Raw genomic sequence first — 16,698 nt, forward strand, 5'->3', positions numbered from 1 at the left:
GGAGATATTCTGGTCCAATGCCATGAAGGTCATTTATAGGTCATAACCAACACTTTGAATTGTGACCAGAAACTGATCAGCAACCAATTCAGACTCTGGAGTGTTGGTGTAACTTGGGCAAACCTAGGGAAGCCCATGATTGCTCTAGCAGCTGCATTCTAACATTCTTCAGAGTATTATATCCATCTTTGCAATTGTGTGGAATTGGTTTCTCAAGGTTTTGTTGTTGTTTCTGAACTTTACTGCACAGTCAGCAGTCCTGGATTTTTTGTGAGTGGTTCATTAAGATACATTATAGGTTTAACCCTACACAGATCATCCAAGCTGGTATGTTCTACTGCCTGCTGCAGATACATTAGCATTACAAGGAAACTATCCCCATGCTGATTTTGCAACCAGCAAAATTATCCAAACCATTATACATTATTCTGATTGGTTTTTCTTTCTTTTTCTCCATGTATATACAGTATCTGAACTGAATGCAACATATTTAGGATATTTTCTTAACCTGAGTAATAATGCTTCTTCTTAAACCTCTTCCCAGGTGAGCTTCAGCATTGAAGCGAAGGTCCGCGGTTGCCCAAAGGAACAGCAGACCTCTTTCACTATTAAGCCAGTGGGTTTTGAAGACAGCCTGACAGTTCTGTTGAACTTTAATTGTGACTGTGCTTGCCAGAAGTTTGCCGAACCTTACAGCAAGACCTGTAACAATGGGAATGGCACTTTTGAATGTGGGATGTGCCGTTGCCACCCAGGCCGGCTGGGTTCCCTCTGCGAGTGCTCTGAGGAAGAATATGGCCCATCCCAGCAGGACAATTGCAGCCCCGGTCAGGGGCAACCACTTTGCAACCAGCGGGGAGAATGTATCTGTGGCCAATGTGTTTGCTACAGCAGTGACTTTGGCAGGATATCTGGCAAATACTGTGAATGTGATGACTTTTCCTGTGTGCGCTTCAAAGGGGAACTATGCTCAGGTGAGTGGAATCAGCCTGAGGGAGTTGGATGGGCTTCTAAGAGCTGTAACTTCCTGGAAAGAAGAATGATTTTTCCTATAGAGTCGCCTTTCTGTCTTAAAAAAACCCCACTAGAATGTTTAAATACAATAGTAATATAACAATGCAGGTACTCTTAGAGCCCAAAATTTCGGTGGTTAAATAAGCCATACCTTTCTTGCTATACTTGTTAAGTGAATCACTGCAGTTGGTAAGTTAGCAACCCAGTTGTTAAGCAAATCTGGCTTTCCCAATGACCTGCTTGTGAGAAGGTCACAAGACCTTGATACACAGTGATGATCATAGATATGAACCAGTTGTCAAGCTTCTGAATTTTGATTTCACGATCACATGAATGTTGCAATGGTCATAACTGCGGTGGGCTGCTGCCTGGATGGGGAGGGAACGCAGTGGGGTAGCGAAAATGGAGCTCCACCCCAGAGCACCCAATTTGTACTGAAAGATGTTGAAAGAAAATGCAGGGCGTCCTGCATAAGCCACGCCCACAGTGTAGTAGTAAAACGTTTGGTAGCCCTTCACTGGTCATAACTGTGAAAAGAAGTCATAAGTCACTTTTTTCAGTGATATAACTTTGAACAGTTACTAAACAAAGTCAAGAACTACCTGTATAATTCGATTAGAACTGACACGGGGGGAAAAAATCATGCATGTGTTTATACTGTGGGAAGCTGCAGTATTCTCAAAACACAGCTTTACAAATGTAAATGTAACAAATGTAACTGTGTTCAGTTCTGGAGACCTCACCTACAAAAAGATATTGACAAAATTGAACGGGTCCAAAGACGGGCTACAAGAATGGTGGAAGGTCTTAAGCATAAAACGTATCAGGAAAGACTTAATGAACTCAATCTGTATAGTCTGGAGGACAGAAGGAAAAGGGGGGACATGATCGAAACATTTAAATATATTAAAGGGTTAAATAAGGTCCAGGAGGGAAGTGTTTTTAATAGGAAAGTGAACACAAGAATAAGGGGACACAATCTGAAGTTAGTTGGGGGAAAGATCAAAAGCAACATGAGAAAATATTATTTTACTGAAAGAGTAGTAGATCCTTGGAACAAACTTCCAGCAGACGTGGTAGATAAATCCACAGTAACTGAATTTAAACATGCCTGGGATAAACATATATCCATCCTAAGATAAAATACAGGAAATAGTATAAGGGCAGACTAGATGGACCAGGAGGTCTTTTTCTGCCGTCAGACTTCTATGTTTCTATGTAAACTCTTTAGAAAACACTTCATAATTAATCATCATAAATAGGATCAAATAGGATCAAAAACATCTGCAAGGATGGGGACAAATAACAAAAAAAATGCTGCTCTATCACAATGCATTCGTACTAAGCTTACAGTTTAAGACTTGTGGACTACAATTCCCAGAATTCCTCCTGGGGGGCAAAAAGATGCATCTTATACTGGTATTTAGCATTTGCTATACCTTCCCAATACATTTTACATTTTTACATTTTTATTAAGGAACAGCAGTCTCTCACAGCACCCTCAGCAGCTCTTATAACCAGTTCATAACAATGGCTGAGAGGGATAATACAACAGCATTTGGAGAACTAGAGTGCCACAATTCTGGGGTATATTTCAGGTTTTGATGACATAACCATATGTGGTTTGAAAAACAATAGAAGGTGCTATTTTTTTATTTCTCTATTTTTGTCTAGGCTGTGAGCAAGTGCAAGAGTGTAAATATATCACAGATTATTCATTATCCTTCTAGCTAAAGGATAACTCAGATATTTAATTAACATTGGAATTGTAAACCTACAGATGCGAGTTTATTTATGTTTGCCAGAACAAGTAGGAATAACTATAAACTCATTTGTCAAACTTGTGCTTTATTAAATTGTTTGAGAAAGAACTGAAAAATCTGTTCCTTAAGAAAGAATTAAACCACAGCCTTGGTATAGTAGGAGTTAGCAAAAAGCATTTGTGTTTGTATGCCTCCAAAAGTAAGCTAAAATTGCTGCTTAAGAAGAAAAAAACCCAGTAAGTGTTCCCTCGATTTTCGCGGGGGATGCGTTCCGAGGCCGCCCGCGAAAGTCGAATTTCCGCAAAGTAGAGATGCGGAAGTAAATACACTATTTTTGGCTATGAACAGTATCCCAAGCCTTCCCTTAACACTTTAAACCCCTGAATTACAATTTCCCATTCCCTTAGCAACCATTCAGATTATTACTCACCATGTTTATTTATTAAAGTTTATTTTAAAAAAATGTTTTTTAAAGGCAGACGAAAGTTTGGCAATGACATATGACATCATCGGGCGGGAAAAACCGTGGCATAGGGAGGAAAAAACACGAAGTATTTTTTAATTAATATTTTTGAAAAACCGTGGTATAGACGTTTTGTGAAGTTCGAACCCGCGAAAATCGAGGGAACACTGTACAACACTGTTTCCTATAATATAACCATTAACTTGGTGATCCAGATAGGACCCAATTTGCTTTCATGAAGGAGGGGGAAAGTGTTAGAAGTAGCTATCTCTTTGGAACTCATGACTGCTTTGTGTATGTGACTCAGTGTTAAAGGAAAGAATTGCTGTGATTTGATTATAAGAAGTGTAGGGATTTTACATGTTTGTGTCTAGAACAACAACTCATTCTATTTCATGGAAGTTTCCGTGCGTGCTATAAAATGCAACTATTGTGCAATGCGAGATGTCAGGATGTTCCTCAAACATTGCTAAAATAGGCTGGCAAGGTACACTTCACACAATTTAATCACCCTGTTTTTTCCCCCAGAAACTTATTGTGCTGTAACTTTTTTGCTAAGAGCTGGAGTTGCATAGAAACATAGAAACATAGAAGACTGACGGCAGAAAAAGACCTCATGGTCCATCTAGTCTGCCCTTATACTATTTCCTGCATTTTATCTTACAATGGATATATGTTTATCCCAGGCATGTTTAAATTCAGTTACTGTGGATTTACCAACCACGCCTGCTGGAAGTTTGTTCCAAGGATCTACTACTCTTTCAGTAAAATAATATTTTCTCACGTTGCTTTTGATCTTTCCCCCAACTAACTTCAGATTGTGACCCCTGGTTCTTGTGTTCACTTTCCTATTAAAAACACTTCCCTCCTGAACCTTATTTAACCCTTTAACATATTTAAATGTTTTGATCATGTCCCCCCTAGTGGTTAGAATGCAGCATTACAGGATACTTCCGCTAAGTGCTTGCTATAGTTCAGCAGTTCAAATCTCACCACCGGCTCAAAGTTGACTCAGTCTTCCATCCTTCCAGGGGGGGTAAAATGAGGGCCCAGATTGTTGAGGGCAATATGCTGATCAGGGGTGGGCTACTGCCTGGACGAGGGGGGGAACGCAGTGGAGTAGCGAAAATGGAGCTCCGCCCCAGAGCACCCAATTTACACTGAAAGGTGTTGAAAGAAAATCCAGGGCATCCTGCATAAGCCACGCCCACAGTGTGATAGTAAATATTTTGGTAGCCTTTCACTGGTGCTATTTCTGTAAACTCCTTAGAGAGGGCTGTAAAAGCACTATGAAGAGTATATAAGTCTTTATGCTACTGCTATTGTTTTTTAAAATTGTTTTTACGTCTGTTCAATGGCTACCAGAACAGTTAGAAATGACTTGGGCTGCAAAGTCTCATTTGGTCCTAATTTTCCACTTGAAGAACATAGCCATGGCTTCTGCTTAAGAAGAAGCTGCAAGGCACAGTTTTGTACACAGTAATCTCAGGATTGCAATTTGGTACTACAAGGGGAAGGAAGGTGCTTGATTTTCTCAATAACCCTTTGTGCAACCATTTCTAACTTGCTCTGAGAAAGATGCTAATTGCCTTAGAAATATGATAAAAAATGAATGTGAGGTTCTTAATGATCCTGGAGCTTGGTTGTTTTCCTGAAGATGTTTCGCTATCAAACTATATAACATCACCAGTACTAGCAGGGAATGGAGTTGCAGCGAAGATGGAATGACACATGGACATGAGCTGTGGATTATATGGGTCACTTTATTAATTTAATTAAATAACACAAACACCTGCAGAGATGAAACCAGAGGGGTGGAAATTCTCTGTCAATAACATTTCTTTGCAACTAATGGGCGAAAGCTCCTTGCAAGGGAAGGGGATGGTCCCCACCATTCCCTTGACCCTTTGCCACACCAGCTTTGGTGTGTGGGAAGGCTCACCCCCAGTCCCTGGGAGGCCCTGGCCAGTGAGCCTCAAAGGCATCCCCCCTCCATTACTCAGGTGGAATCTGCCTAGAGTTCTTGGCGAGAGGTAGTGTATCACCATCTAAACGGTGCCCAAAAGGAGATAACACAGTTGCTACTAATGCCCCTTTTCCGCCTCTACCTGTCAAAGTGACTAAACTAGAAACATAGAAACATAGAAGTCTGACGGCAGAAAAAGACCTCATGGTCCATCTAGTCTGCCCTTATACTACTTTCTGTATTTTATCTTAGGATGGATATATGTTTATCCCAGGCATGTTTAAATTCAGTTACTGTGGATTTATCTACCACATCTGCTGGAAGTTTGTTCCAAGGATCTACTACTCTTTCAGTAAAATAATATTTTCTCATGTTGCTTTTGATCTTTCCCCCAACTAACTTCAGATTGTGTCCCCTTGTTCTTGTGTTCACTTTCCTATTAAAAACACTTCCCTCCTGGACCTTATTTAACCCTTTAATATATTTAAATGTTTCGATCATGTCCCCCCTTTTCCTTCTGTCCTCCAGACTATACAGATTGAGTTCATGAAGTCTTTCCTGATACGTTTTATGCTTAAGACCTTCCACCATTCTTGTAGCCCGTCTTTGGACCCGTTCAATTTTGTCAATATCTTTTTGTAGGTGAGGTCTCCAGAACTGAACACAGTATTCCAAATGTGGTCTCACCATCATTCTATATAGTGGGATCATAATCTCCCTCTTCCTGCTTGTTATACCTCTAGCTATGCAGCCAAGCATCCTACTTGCTTTCCCTACCGCCTGACTGCACTGTTCACCCATTTTGAGACTGTCAGAAATCACTACCCCTAAATCCTTTTCTTTTGAAGTATTTGCCAACACTGAACTGCCAATACAATACTCAGATTGAGGATTCCTTTTCCCCAAGTGCATTATTTTACATTTGGAAACATTAAACTGCAGTTTCCATTGCTTAGACCATTTATCTAGTAAAGCTAAATCATTTACCATATTACAGAACTAAAAAGTCAATTATAAGGCCCTTAACCATTCCCATCCCTTTTTCACAATGTGGAGTAGGTGAAAAAACGGTCTTGCTATAATGAGGCCAAACCGCAAAAAACTCCTACTCAGCCACATGGGTGACCAATTTAATCATACTGAAAAGAGGGAAGGTCGCTGGGAAAAGAAAGGAGCAGCGAGCGGGGCGGCCTTAAAAACCCCTCGCTGGCCCAGCCTCTCCCAGCGGCCCCTTGGGTGCACGTTCGCGCCAGGCATTGTGGCCGATCTCACGAGCACTCATGAGACCGCCCACCTTGGAAGGAAGCCACCCGATCATGGCGGCCTCCGTGTTGCCTCCTCCTCGCTGCAAAGGCCACTGGAGGTGATTTCTGCCGGCAGGCAATTTGCTCAAACCTGAATGTGAATTCTGAATGGTTTTGCCATATCCCCTAGTGGCCCTGATATTACTATATACTTCCAAGGCCAATCTGTCATCCAGAAGAAGATGTTACTCAGCAAGGAACTGGGAAAGATTTCCCTTCCATACTACACGCCTTTGTTTAATTAATCTTGTGTATGTTGCAAATCTGATTCTGAGTTACGGAGTTTAGCAGGAAAATCCAAAATCTAATCAGACATCTGTAATCGTTCCAAGAAAAATTTCTATTTTTGCTATTCTACTTTCCAACCCTCCCCTTCAATATATTTTGATGAAGCCGTTGTCTCTTGATTTATTCCAGACAAGTAATTATTTCTTAGCTATGTGACAAACTCATAGTCTGTTCCTAATATTGTATACATTTTCCTGGTACTGCTAGAAATTTTGTTCCAGCCAGCTGCTCATTCAGCTCAATTTCCCCATGATTCACTGGAATTTCTCATTAACTAATCTTCATTATCATTGCCCTCTGTGGAGATAGTTGCTGTCTGTGTGGCTGTTTGTCTGGCTGCCTGTATATCTGTCTGCCCCTTTCTCCCTCCCTCCATTCATGAATTTATATTAATAGGTAGGTGAATATTATATATAAAAAAATACTTTCGCTGGTTATTTTTATGGCAGCTTTTGATGGAGGCCTCTAAGCTTTCCTCTCATGATGCAATAATGTTCCGATTCTAATGACTTCTCTGCTTCAGTAGTTTCAAAGGGTCAATGCACAGCTGAACAAAGTGTATGCAAGGGCAAGACCCAGTTATTTGGCTACTATTAAGAGTAGACACTTTGTTGCCTTTAGCTTTCCTTATCCTAGAGCAGTGTTCTGGCTGAGGAATTCTAGGATTTGAAGTCCCCACATTTTAAAATTGCCAAGAAGACTGAGAAATTCTTCTAGAGACACAATGCAATGGTTAAATTAACAATTATATTTCCATCTTTCTGGGATTATTTATTATTTATTTATGTAGTTATGTAGTTATGTATGTATGTATGTATGTATGTATGTATGTATGTATGTATGTATGTATGTATGTATTTACTTACTTACTTACTTACTTACTTACTTACTTACTTACTTACTTATTAGATTTGTATGCCGCCCCTCTCCACAGACTCAGGGCAGCTCACAACAATAATAAAAAACAATGTATCACAAATCTAATATTAAAAATTATCTAAAAACCCCTTATTTAAAAAAACAAGACACACACACAAACATACCATGCATAAATTATATAGGCCCGGGGGAGATGTCTCAATTCCCCAATGCCTGACGGCAGAGGTGGGTTTTAAGAAGTTTGCGAAAGGCAAGGAGGGTGGGGGCAATCCTAATCTCTGGGGGGAGCTGGTTCCAGAGGGTCAGGGCCACCACAGAGAAGGCTCTTCCCCTGGGTCCCGCCAGATGACATTGTTTAGTCGACGGGACCCGGAGAAGGCCAACTCTGTGGGACCTAATCGGTCGCTGGGATTCGTGCGGCAGAAGGCGATCCCGGAGATATTCTGGTCCGATGCCATTATATCAGAGCTGTTGTACCATTACAGATGTTTTGGTGGGTAGAAGCAGGTGATCTCAAATGAGATAGACAAAAAGGTCCCCTTTACAGGGTTTTGATCCCTTACAGATGTCTTAGCAGATGTTTTACAGATGTCTTACAGATCCCTTAAGAATCTGACTTTTCAGTCCTTTTGTACTTTTAATTAATTGTGTGTGTGTGAGCGCGCGTGTAGAGAGAGAGAGAGAGAGAGAGAGAACTGCATCCTGAGGTATGACTCAGCCCTAACTGTATGCATAAAATTGTGAAATATCAGAAGTCTTTTTCCAGAACTCTGGGAAACTAGTTCAGTCCTGCTTGGAATGTCTGAAGGGAATCCTAACAGACATGGAAGCCAATCTTGGGAAGAAGCCTTTGGAGTTTGGAGGAAATAGGGAGAAATTGTCTATAATAAAGTAATAAAAATAAGAAACTTTTCCAGTTACTAACATTTGTATGACAAAAGAAAAGAAGATCAGGAAATAAGAACCACTTCCCTAAAACCAGTCAATGTTCTCCAGAAAGTATGTTATCTGTTTAATTTTTATATTGGTTTTCCGTGTGTTTGAGGAGAGAGGTTGGGAAGTAGAAGGGAACTGACTCTTTAATGCTAAAATTGAGAATTTAAGATTTTTTTTTTTAAAGCTTTCTGAGAAATATCCCTTCCCTTCCAATGGCTTCCAATACAGACCCATTTTCATGTGATTGTTTGCCTATAGGACATGGGAAATGCGTCTGTGGAGACTGTGCCTGCAACCCCGACTGGACTGGAACGTACTGCAATTGTACAACTCGGACAGACACCTGTATGTCCAGCAATGGGCTAATGTGCAGTGGGCAAGGCCGTGGATATTGCTCCTGCGGGAAATGTGTCTGTACTCAGCCCGGCTCTTACGGAGATACATGTGAGAAGTGCCCAACCTGTCCCGACGCTTGCACCATCAAAAAGTGAGTGCCAAATTCTCATGGGAAATAAACCAGTGCTTAAGGTTTGAGCCTTAGGACCTACCAATTACAGTGATACCTCATCTTACGAACTTAATTGGTTCCAGGACGAGGTTCGTAAGGTGAAACGTTCGTGAGACGAAACAATGTTTCCCATAGGAATCAATGGAAAAGCGATTAATGCGTGCCAGCCCAAAATTCACCCCTTTTGCCAGCCAAAGTGCCCGTTTTTGCGCTGGTGGGATTCCCCTGAGGCTCCCCTCCATGGGGAAACCCCACCTCCGGATTTTGTGATGCTGCAGGGGAATCCCAGCAGGGGAATCCCACCAGCACGAAAACGAGCGCTTCGGCTGGCAACAGAAGTCCAGAGGTGGGGTTTCCCAGTGAGGGAAGCCTCAGCAATATCGCAGCATTTGCGAAAATAGTTTGGAAGAAGAGGCAAAAAAATCTTAAACCTCGGGTTCGTATCTCGAAGTTCATATGACGAGGGGTTTCTAAGACGAGTTATCAATGTACTCATAATCCTAGGTAATGGTACCTACATTCCTCAGGAAAGAAATTGATTTTTATTCAGGCCCAAAAGCCACTCCTGACCTAATTTCAAGATTGCTTACTTGTTTGTTTGGATTTCTAGGCCGCCCTCCTCCAGTGGACTCAGAGTGGCTTACACAATAAAATCAATACAAAAAATACAAAATGTGAGAGACCCAATATAAAATCTAGTATAAAAACCCAACAATTAAGACCATTCAACTAAAAACCAGTCCCACTCGTTCACTCATACTGTCAGCTGAAGCTGGTGGCAATGCTGGTGGCCCTAGGATTGCCAGCGTGTTATTAGAGCCTTATGAAAGGCCAGGAGGGTGAGGATGGTGCGAATTTCTGGGCGGAGGTGATTCCAGAGGGTCAGAGCTCTGAACTGAATTTTAAAATCACTTTGGAACTTTAGAGTTCTGACCAAATTAACTTGGTCACCTCAATAGCAAAAAAACACTAAGGAGGCTGCCTGTGATATTGTCTGTAGCCCTTAGAAGATGGCCCCATACATGAAACACAGATCAAGTTTGGCATACGTTGGTTCTCAAATAGTTCCAAGCTTTCAGATGCATTATATTTTAGCTGTAAGGCTGCTTTTCTCTAATACCAGTCTGAAATTCAGGATATTTAGAAGTACTAATCTCGGTTCACTTGTGCCTGTCGATCATCAGAGAGCCAGTCACGAAGGGAGAACGAAGCTCCGCCCACCCACGTGGATGCCGCCATTTGGGTTCCTTTACCCTCTGCACATGTGCAGAATGCTTTGCGCACGTACAAAGTGTAAAAGAATCCAAATGGCGGTGTCCAGGCAGATGGGCAGAGGTTTGCACTCCCTTCGTGACCAGCTCTCTGATGACTGACAGGCATGAGTGAGCTGGGAGCATTTCACCCCTGGTACTAATGGTTTGGGTTTTCAAACTCAATGAGCACACAATATAGTCAAACCTTCCTCACTTTTTCCCCTCTCCACTGAGATTTCAAACTGAGGAAGGGAGAGATCCAATGGCAGTGATATAAGTGATGATATACAGCCACCAAAATTCCTTGAAATTCAAATGCCTACATGTGCTATAGTTACAAACATAGAAGTCCTAAATATTCTGTATTGTCTGATGAGCTGTGTGTTACAAACCTGTTCATTTTATTTTAGTATATATGCTGCTGAAGTGAGCACAGAAAACTTCATTCTGATCATTTGGCAATGATTTTTTTTTCAGAATCAGGGACATTGAAGTCCCCTCCCATTAGTAATATCAGCATTTAATAGGATCAAGGACCTTCTAGGGCAGTGTTTCCCAACCTTTTTTGAGCCGCGGCACATTATTCACATTTTCAAAATCCTGGGGAACATTGAGGGGGGGGGGGCGCAAAAAAGTTTGGACAAAAAAAATCTCTCTTTCTCCCTTTCGCTCTATTTCTCTCTCCCTCCCTCTTTCTCTCCCTCCCTCTTTCTTTCTCTCTCTTTCCATCCCTTTCTTTCTCCCTTCCTTCCTCTCTCTTTTGCTCTTTCTCTCTCCCTCCTTCCCCCCTCTTGCTGTCTTTCTTTCTTTCCTTTCTTTCTCTCTCTCATTCTGTCTCTCTTGCTATCTCTTTCTTTCTCTCTTCCTTCCTCTCTCTTTTGCTCTTTCTCTCTCCCTCCTTCCCCCCTCTTGCTGTCTCTTTCTTTCTTTCTTTCTTTCTCTTTTTCTCTCTCTCTCATTCTGTCTCTCTTGCTATCTCTTTCTTTCTTTCTCTCTTCCTTCCTTCCTCTCTCTTTGGCTCTCTTTCTCTCTCCCTCCTTCCCCCCTCTTGCTGTCTCTTTCTTTCTTTCTCTTTCTCTCTCTCTCTCATTCTGTCTCTCTTGCTATCTCTTTCTCTCTCTTCCTTTCTTTCTCTCTCTTGTTCTCTCTCTTCCTTCTCTGCGGAGGCCGGCAAAGCTTTTCCGGGTAGACTGGCTGGGGGATAGGGCACGCGCGTGCACGCACCCCCGACGTTCCAAAGAACCTTCTCCGACCTCCGCTGTGAGGTTTTCTCCGAGCGCTCGCCGGAGGAGCTGGAGAAAGGGGCAGATCGAGCGGGAGGGCGGGCGGGAGGGCGTCAGCGGCGAGAAGCCAGGGGCGTGAGGGGAACGGAGGCACTGGGGGGTGGGGGCAGCCACGGCGCTGGCCTCCGCACTTTCATCGCTCCCCACCCCAAACTCCAACGCCCAGCTCCTTGCGCGGCACTGGAAAAGGGTGCTGCATTGCCGGCTTCTACCTGGTGCTGCCAGGGAATCTCCAGCTGGGCAGGGCTCTCCTTAAGCTCTCCTTTTTCCCTAGGAGCTTGGCGGCACACCTGGCTATGTCTCGCGGCACACTAGTGTGCCGCGGCACACCGGTTGGGAAACGCTGTTCTAGGGTAACCATGATAAGTTAATAAATGTCTTTGAAGATTGCACCTGATTTTCAAAGATATACTGTATTGACACATGGAATCTGTAGGATCTTGCTGCTCTTGTCAAAATGAGGAACGTGATATTGCACAACTAGGCTGCAAGTTAAACCTTTTCATATCTAGGTGAAACCATGTGTGAGGAAAAAAGTAGCCTTTGCACTGCAATGACACAATGCTCCCTTCATTTGCTCTTCCTGTAAATATGGCAATAGTGGGTTAAATGCATAAATGATGATAAGTTGTGGAGACTTTTTAAAAACTGTTCTGCTAAAAGATTATGTTCATGCCTCTCCCTAAATTGGTAGTATGATGGCCTGGAATGAAGCTCTCTGCCTATACTTGACAGGGCAATAGGAATAAAGTCTGTAGAATCATCCCTTAGATCTTTTTAAAACATTGACTGTTATTTCGAAATCACTGGGGATCTTGCCATGCTTGCGAATGTCAATATTTGTGAACAGCAAGAACAAATTGGAGGGCACTTTTTGAATTGTTTTTTATCTGCTCAAATCGGGTTAGATCATATCCTCGGAGCCTTCTAAAGTCTTAACAATCTTAATCAAATTCCTAGCCTGTGATGACATTGTTAATGGCCACTCAGGTAAGTTATCTACATCCCAATCATAGCTTTCATAAGTCAGTATCTTCTTGTAGAATTAACTGAAATGTCTTTCTCAGGTTTCTGGTAAAAAAATATAATATTTTATTAATTTAATATTAATATTTTTGTTGTTCACTATAAAATGACTATATAACATTAAAACTGTATGTATCATCTATAACTCATTTTTACCCTGACGTATTAAATTAGGGCTGGGAATTTTGTCTGGCTTGTCTGAATAAGTTCTGTGTCAATTGTCTTTCATAGTATTTCTTTCCTAGCAAGGAAGGAATTTCTTTTAAAAAAAGTGTTTTATTTAAAAAGATTCTAAGCAGGTAGCATATTATTCTTGTGTTCTTTCCATATGCATAATAGCTATGGTGACCATGTTTTCTTGGCAAAAAAAGAAAAGGAAAAAACCCCAGAAAATCTGAAAGCATCAAATTTTTAAACTGTTTGTAATTGTGCTTTCTTTTAAAGAAAATTCTGGAAAAAGACCAAGAAAAAATACAAAAATGCTTACTCTAAACTCAGGCAGTATAGGTAAATTTATTTTTAAAAGACAATTCAATTTTCATATTTTTTAAATGAATGTGAAAGAATGTGCATTGTAGTACCAATTCTACTGTACAAGTTAAATGACCAAAATAAAGGACAAATGTAAAGGTTTTTTGGGGGGGGAAGGGGGGTGATGTGTGTGAAGTAAGGTCACTATAATTACAGCTGTCAAAAAAACTTTTTTTGTTTTTTGCTTTTCTATTTTTGCTTCAACACATTTAGTGTTGAACCCACAATTTAGAGTAAGCTAATGTGAACTAACAATGTTAGGTTAAATAGGTTAAATTTTATTTTAATCCTTTCACTGTCTTGCTACATATGGAAACAGGAAGTTCTGCTGAAAGCAAAGAAAGATATGAAGTGATGGAAATGTCCTGCAATAATACAATCTGCAATTACTTTGTCCATATGGAGGACAACCTTCTTTTTCTGCTGGAAAAAAAAAGTTGATAAAATATTTCAGCATTAATCTGAGTCTCATGGTTCAAACTGTCTGGCTTTTATTCTCTCTCTCTCTTTCTCTTTCTCTTTCTCTTTCTATTTCTCTCTCTCTCTCTCTCTCATAGCTGCCTATCCTATAACCAATTCTGGATGGTTTCCAATAAACTATACAATGATCTGCATTGCTTCTCTTTTAAAGACTTCATATCCCTATTGTTGCTATCTACAAAGCTGAACAGAGTTCAAACTATCTTTTCCAATTTTCTATTTGTATTACATCAGAGCCTTTACTGTTCAGGTCACTTTTTCTATTTGCCTCTTTCTGGCTGGTTTGCTTTTATTCCTGGCCTTTTGGGTTTCTGTTTATTCTGTTTAAAGACTCTGTTTATTCTGCCTGATCATTCTGTGAAGGGGCTATCAAACTCTAAAATAGAAATCTTGTCCCCACCCCTCCCAGGTTCTGCTGCTTGATAGGCCGCTGGGCTGTCCAGATGCTAGTGGAGGGGCTGGGAAGAGGCGAGCAGTGGCAGTCTTATCTCTCCTCAATCAACTATTTTGTTTTTTATTGACCAAAGCGTGGTGTGGGGGGAATTGTTTGCATAAATGAAATCATTATCAGAAATAAAAATATCTCACTGTTGTTCTGCCGGACTCTCTGGTAGGAGCCTCCCAAAAATTCAAAGGTACAAATTTCAGACACACATACGTTTGAAAATTCAAAACAATGTTCTTTATCACAAAATTCAAAATAAACTAAGCACACTTTTTGTATTGCAAAGAGCACTCGTCCCAAAACAACCTGGTAGTTTGTACAAGTCCCTTATAAGTTCGTAACTACTTAGCTTGCAGCTGTGAAGAAAGTCAGAGCCCTTCTTCTTCCACAAAGTGAAACACGCTTTGGTTTCAAAGTGGTGAAAAGTCAACAAACAAAGGCCGGAGTCAGCAAGACATTCATGAAACACAACGATCTGATAATTCTCTACAACGGTCAAACCCACATGCTACTTTTTATAGCAGCAGCACTAATTACAGCAGCCCCACCCAACCACAGGTGGCCTCATTTTCTCTTGTAATAATCCTTTAGTTGTTGCTTCCAATGCATCACTCTACGCATGCGTGGATGTGTCATTAATTCTTGTTCAGAATCCAGAGATGATACAGATGATTGATCTCTTCCTGGGCTGTCTGCCAAACTCTCCTCCTCCCTGTCACTCAGGCCTCCTTAGTCAGAGGAGACTTCGTCGGCAGATTCCACTGGGAGCAAAACAGGCCTGCAGTATGTGGATGTCTTCCCCACATCCACCTGCACATTCCTTGGGGCAGGAGCTGGGCCAGAGTTAACCACAACAACTGTAATGCTGCTCCTTGTATGACAAAGAACCTTTTCTGGTGTTAACTATAACATCTTTATGGTTCATCTCTAGATTTAGGTTTAAAAAGTTTAAATCTGTATGTTACATGTGTCAGCTGTAACTTAAACAATGTTTGGCTTGATTGCTGGTCATGTGGCTGCCACAGTGCTTCAGTAGGCACACTAGTAAACTGCATTCTTGTCATCTTGGTTAGGATTGTCTCTTAGGCTTTATTGTTCCTTGCGTGCAGGTAAATCCATTGGTGGGATTCAGCCAGTTCACACCACCAACTGGAGAACTGCTTGTTAACTTTCTGTTTGGCGAACTAGTTGTTAACCAGTTCAGTTCAGTGAACTGGTTGTTGGAAGAAGTCATTAGGCCAGAGAATCGGTTTTAAATTGTTTGACTCCCACCATAGCTTACTACCACATCTACTGACCTTGCATAAGACTTGAGCTGACAGCCAGATTATGTGAGAAAAGGGTTTTGATCACCTGATTCTTACTTTGGGTTTTCCCATCTCTTAATTATGCCTGCTGAATCAGAATCATTATCTTATGAGCACTTGTAGACATGTATTCATTTTTTAAAATGTCTGTTTATCCTCTGGATGAATCTGAATGCTCATTATTTTCTCTTTCTGTTTCCTGTTCCATGTCTACCGGCCTGTGTCACGTTCCCCACTGGATTACATTTGGCTCTTTTTAATTGATAGGAAACCGTATTCTGCACACTGATTCACAGCTTTAATAATCACTGGGTGCTGAATGTTGTCACTTGTTTATTTCTTGTTGGTACAAAATTTTTAGAGTAATTCTGTTGCAGTTACAACTGGAGTCAGCATAGTTTTTTAGTGCCCCTATTCATGAAGATTTTGTATTATTCTTTCTGTTCAAAGTGGGAAATAATTTTTAATTCTGCTTCTTCTTTCCACTCCCTTTTATGCACAGGTTTCTATTTATATGACCTCGAGGCTGACTGTAGCCCATGCCTTAACTGAAACTGATAACTTATCACTTCCTGTTCCATATGTCATCTCCACTGGGCTCATGCTTCAGCACAATAAAGTATATAGCCATTTGTTTCCTCAGGAAACAAAGAGTTTCAGTGGCAGAGCAGGATATTTAAAAGTCAATATGATTCTTTAATGACTGCTATGGGGAGTCAAGTCATTTCTCGCAGATTACTATGGCAAATTTGGCATCAACGAAGATGGGCAAGTGCATACACATAGTCTTCAGACACAATCATAAAAGTCTTATGACCTTAATGCTACAGTGATTAAGCAAACCATTCACAATTATTAAGTGAGACATCCTATGAAAAAGACTTATGCCTTTCAGACTGCTTCTCCATTGACTGCCGTTCAGAAGCCATCTGTGAAAAGCGCAAACAGTATCTACAGCTCCTTAGAGGTGCTGCAATTGTCCATTTAGATGACTCTAAAGTGTGCAATAGGGTTGATATTCCTGGAGGGGTCTGTAATATGGTAAATGATTTAGCTTTACTAGATAAATGGTCAAAGCAATGGAAACTGCAGTTTAATGTTTCTGTTTCCAAATGTAAAATAATGCACTTGGGGCAAAGGAATCCTCAATCTGAGTATTGCATTGGCAGTTCTGTGTTAGCAAAAACTTCAGAAGAGATGGATTTAGGGGTAGTGATTTTTGACAGTCTCAAAATGGGTGAGCAGTGTGGTC

The 16,698-nt window shown here is 41.1% G+C and overlaps 1 protein-coding gene across 3 annotated transcripts in view; it reads left to right on the forward strand.

The window, feature by feature from the left end:
- ITGB3 (integrin subunit beta 3) overlaps positions 1 to 16,698 on the forward strand; it is a 93,739-nt gene that overhangs the window by 60,419 nt on the left and 16,622 nt on the right. For all 3 annotated transcript variants that reach the window (XR_011556872.1, XM_070727991.1, XM_070727992.1), the window contains exons 10-11: positions 545 to 974; positions 8,872 to 9,100. Coding sequence is in view for 2 of the 3 variants with exons in the window: in XM_070727991.1 (XP_070584092.1) it covers positions 545 to 974; positions 8,872 to 9,100 (659 nt within the window). In the remaining variant the exon portion in view is untranslated. The remainder of the gene's footprint in view (positions 1 to 544; positions 975 to 8,871; positions 9,101 to 16,698) is intronic.

This window comes from Erythrolamprus reginae, chromosome Z (genome assembly GCF_031021105.1).
Source record: "Erythrolamprus reginae isolate rEryReg1 chromosome Z, rEryReg1.hap1, whole genome shotgun sequence".
In the NCBI taxonomy this organism is placed as follows: domain Eukaryota; kingdom Metazoa; phylum Chordata; class Lepidosauria; order Squamata; family Dipsadidae; genus Erythrolamprus; species Erythrolamprus reginae.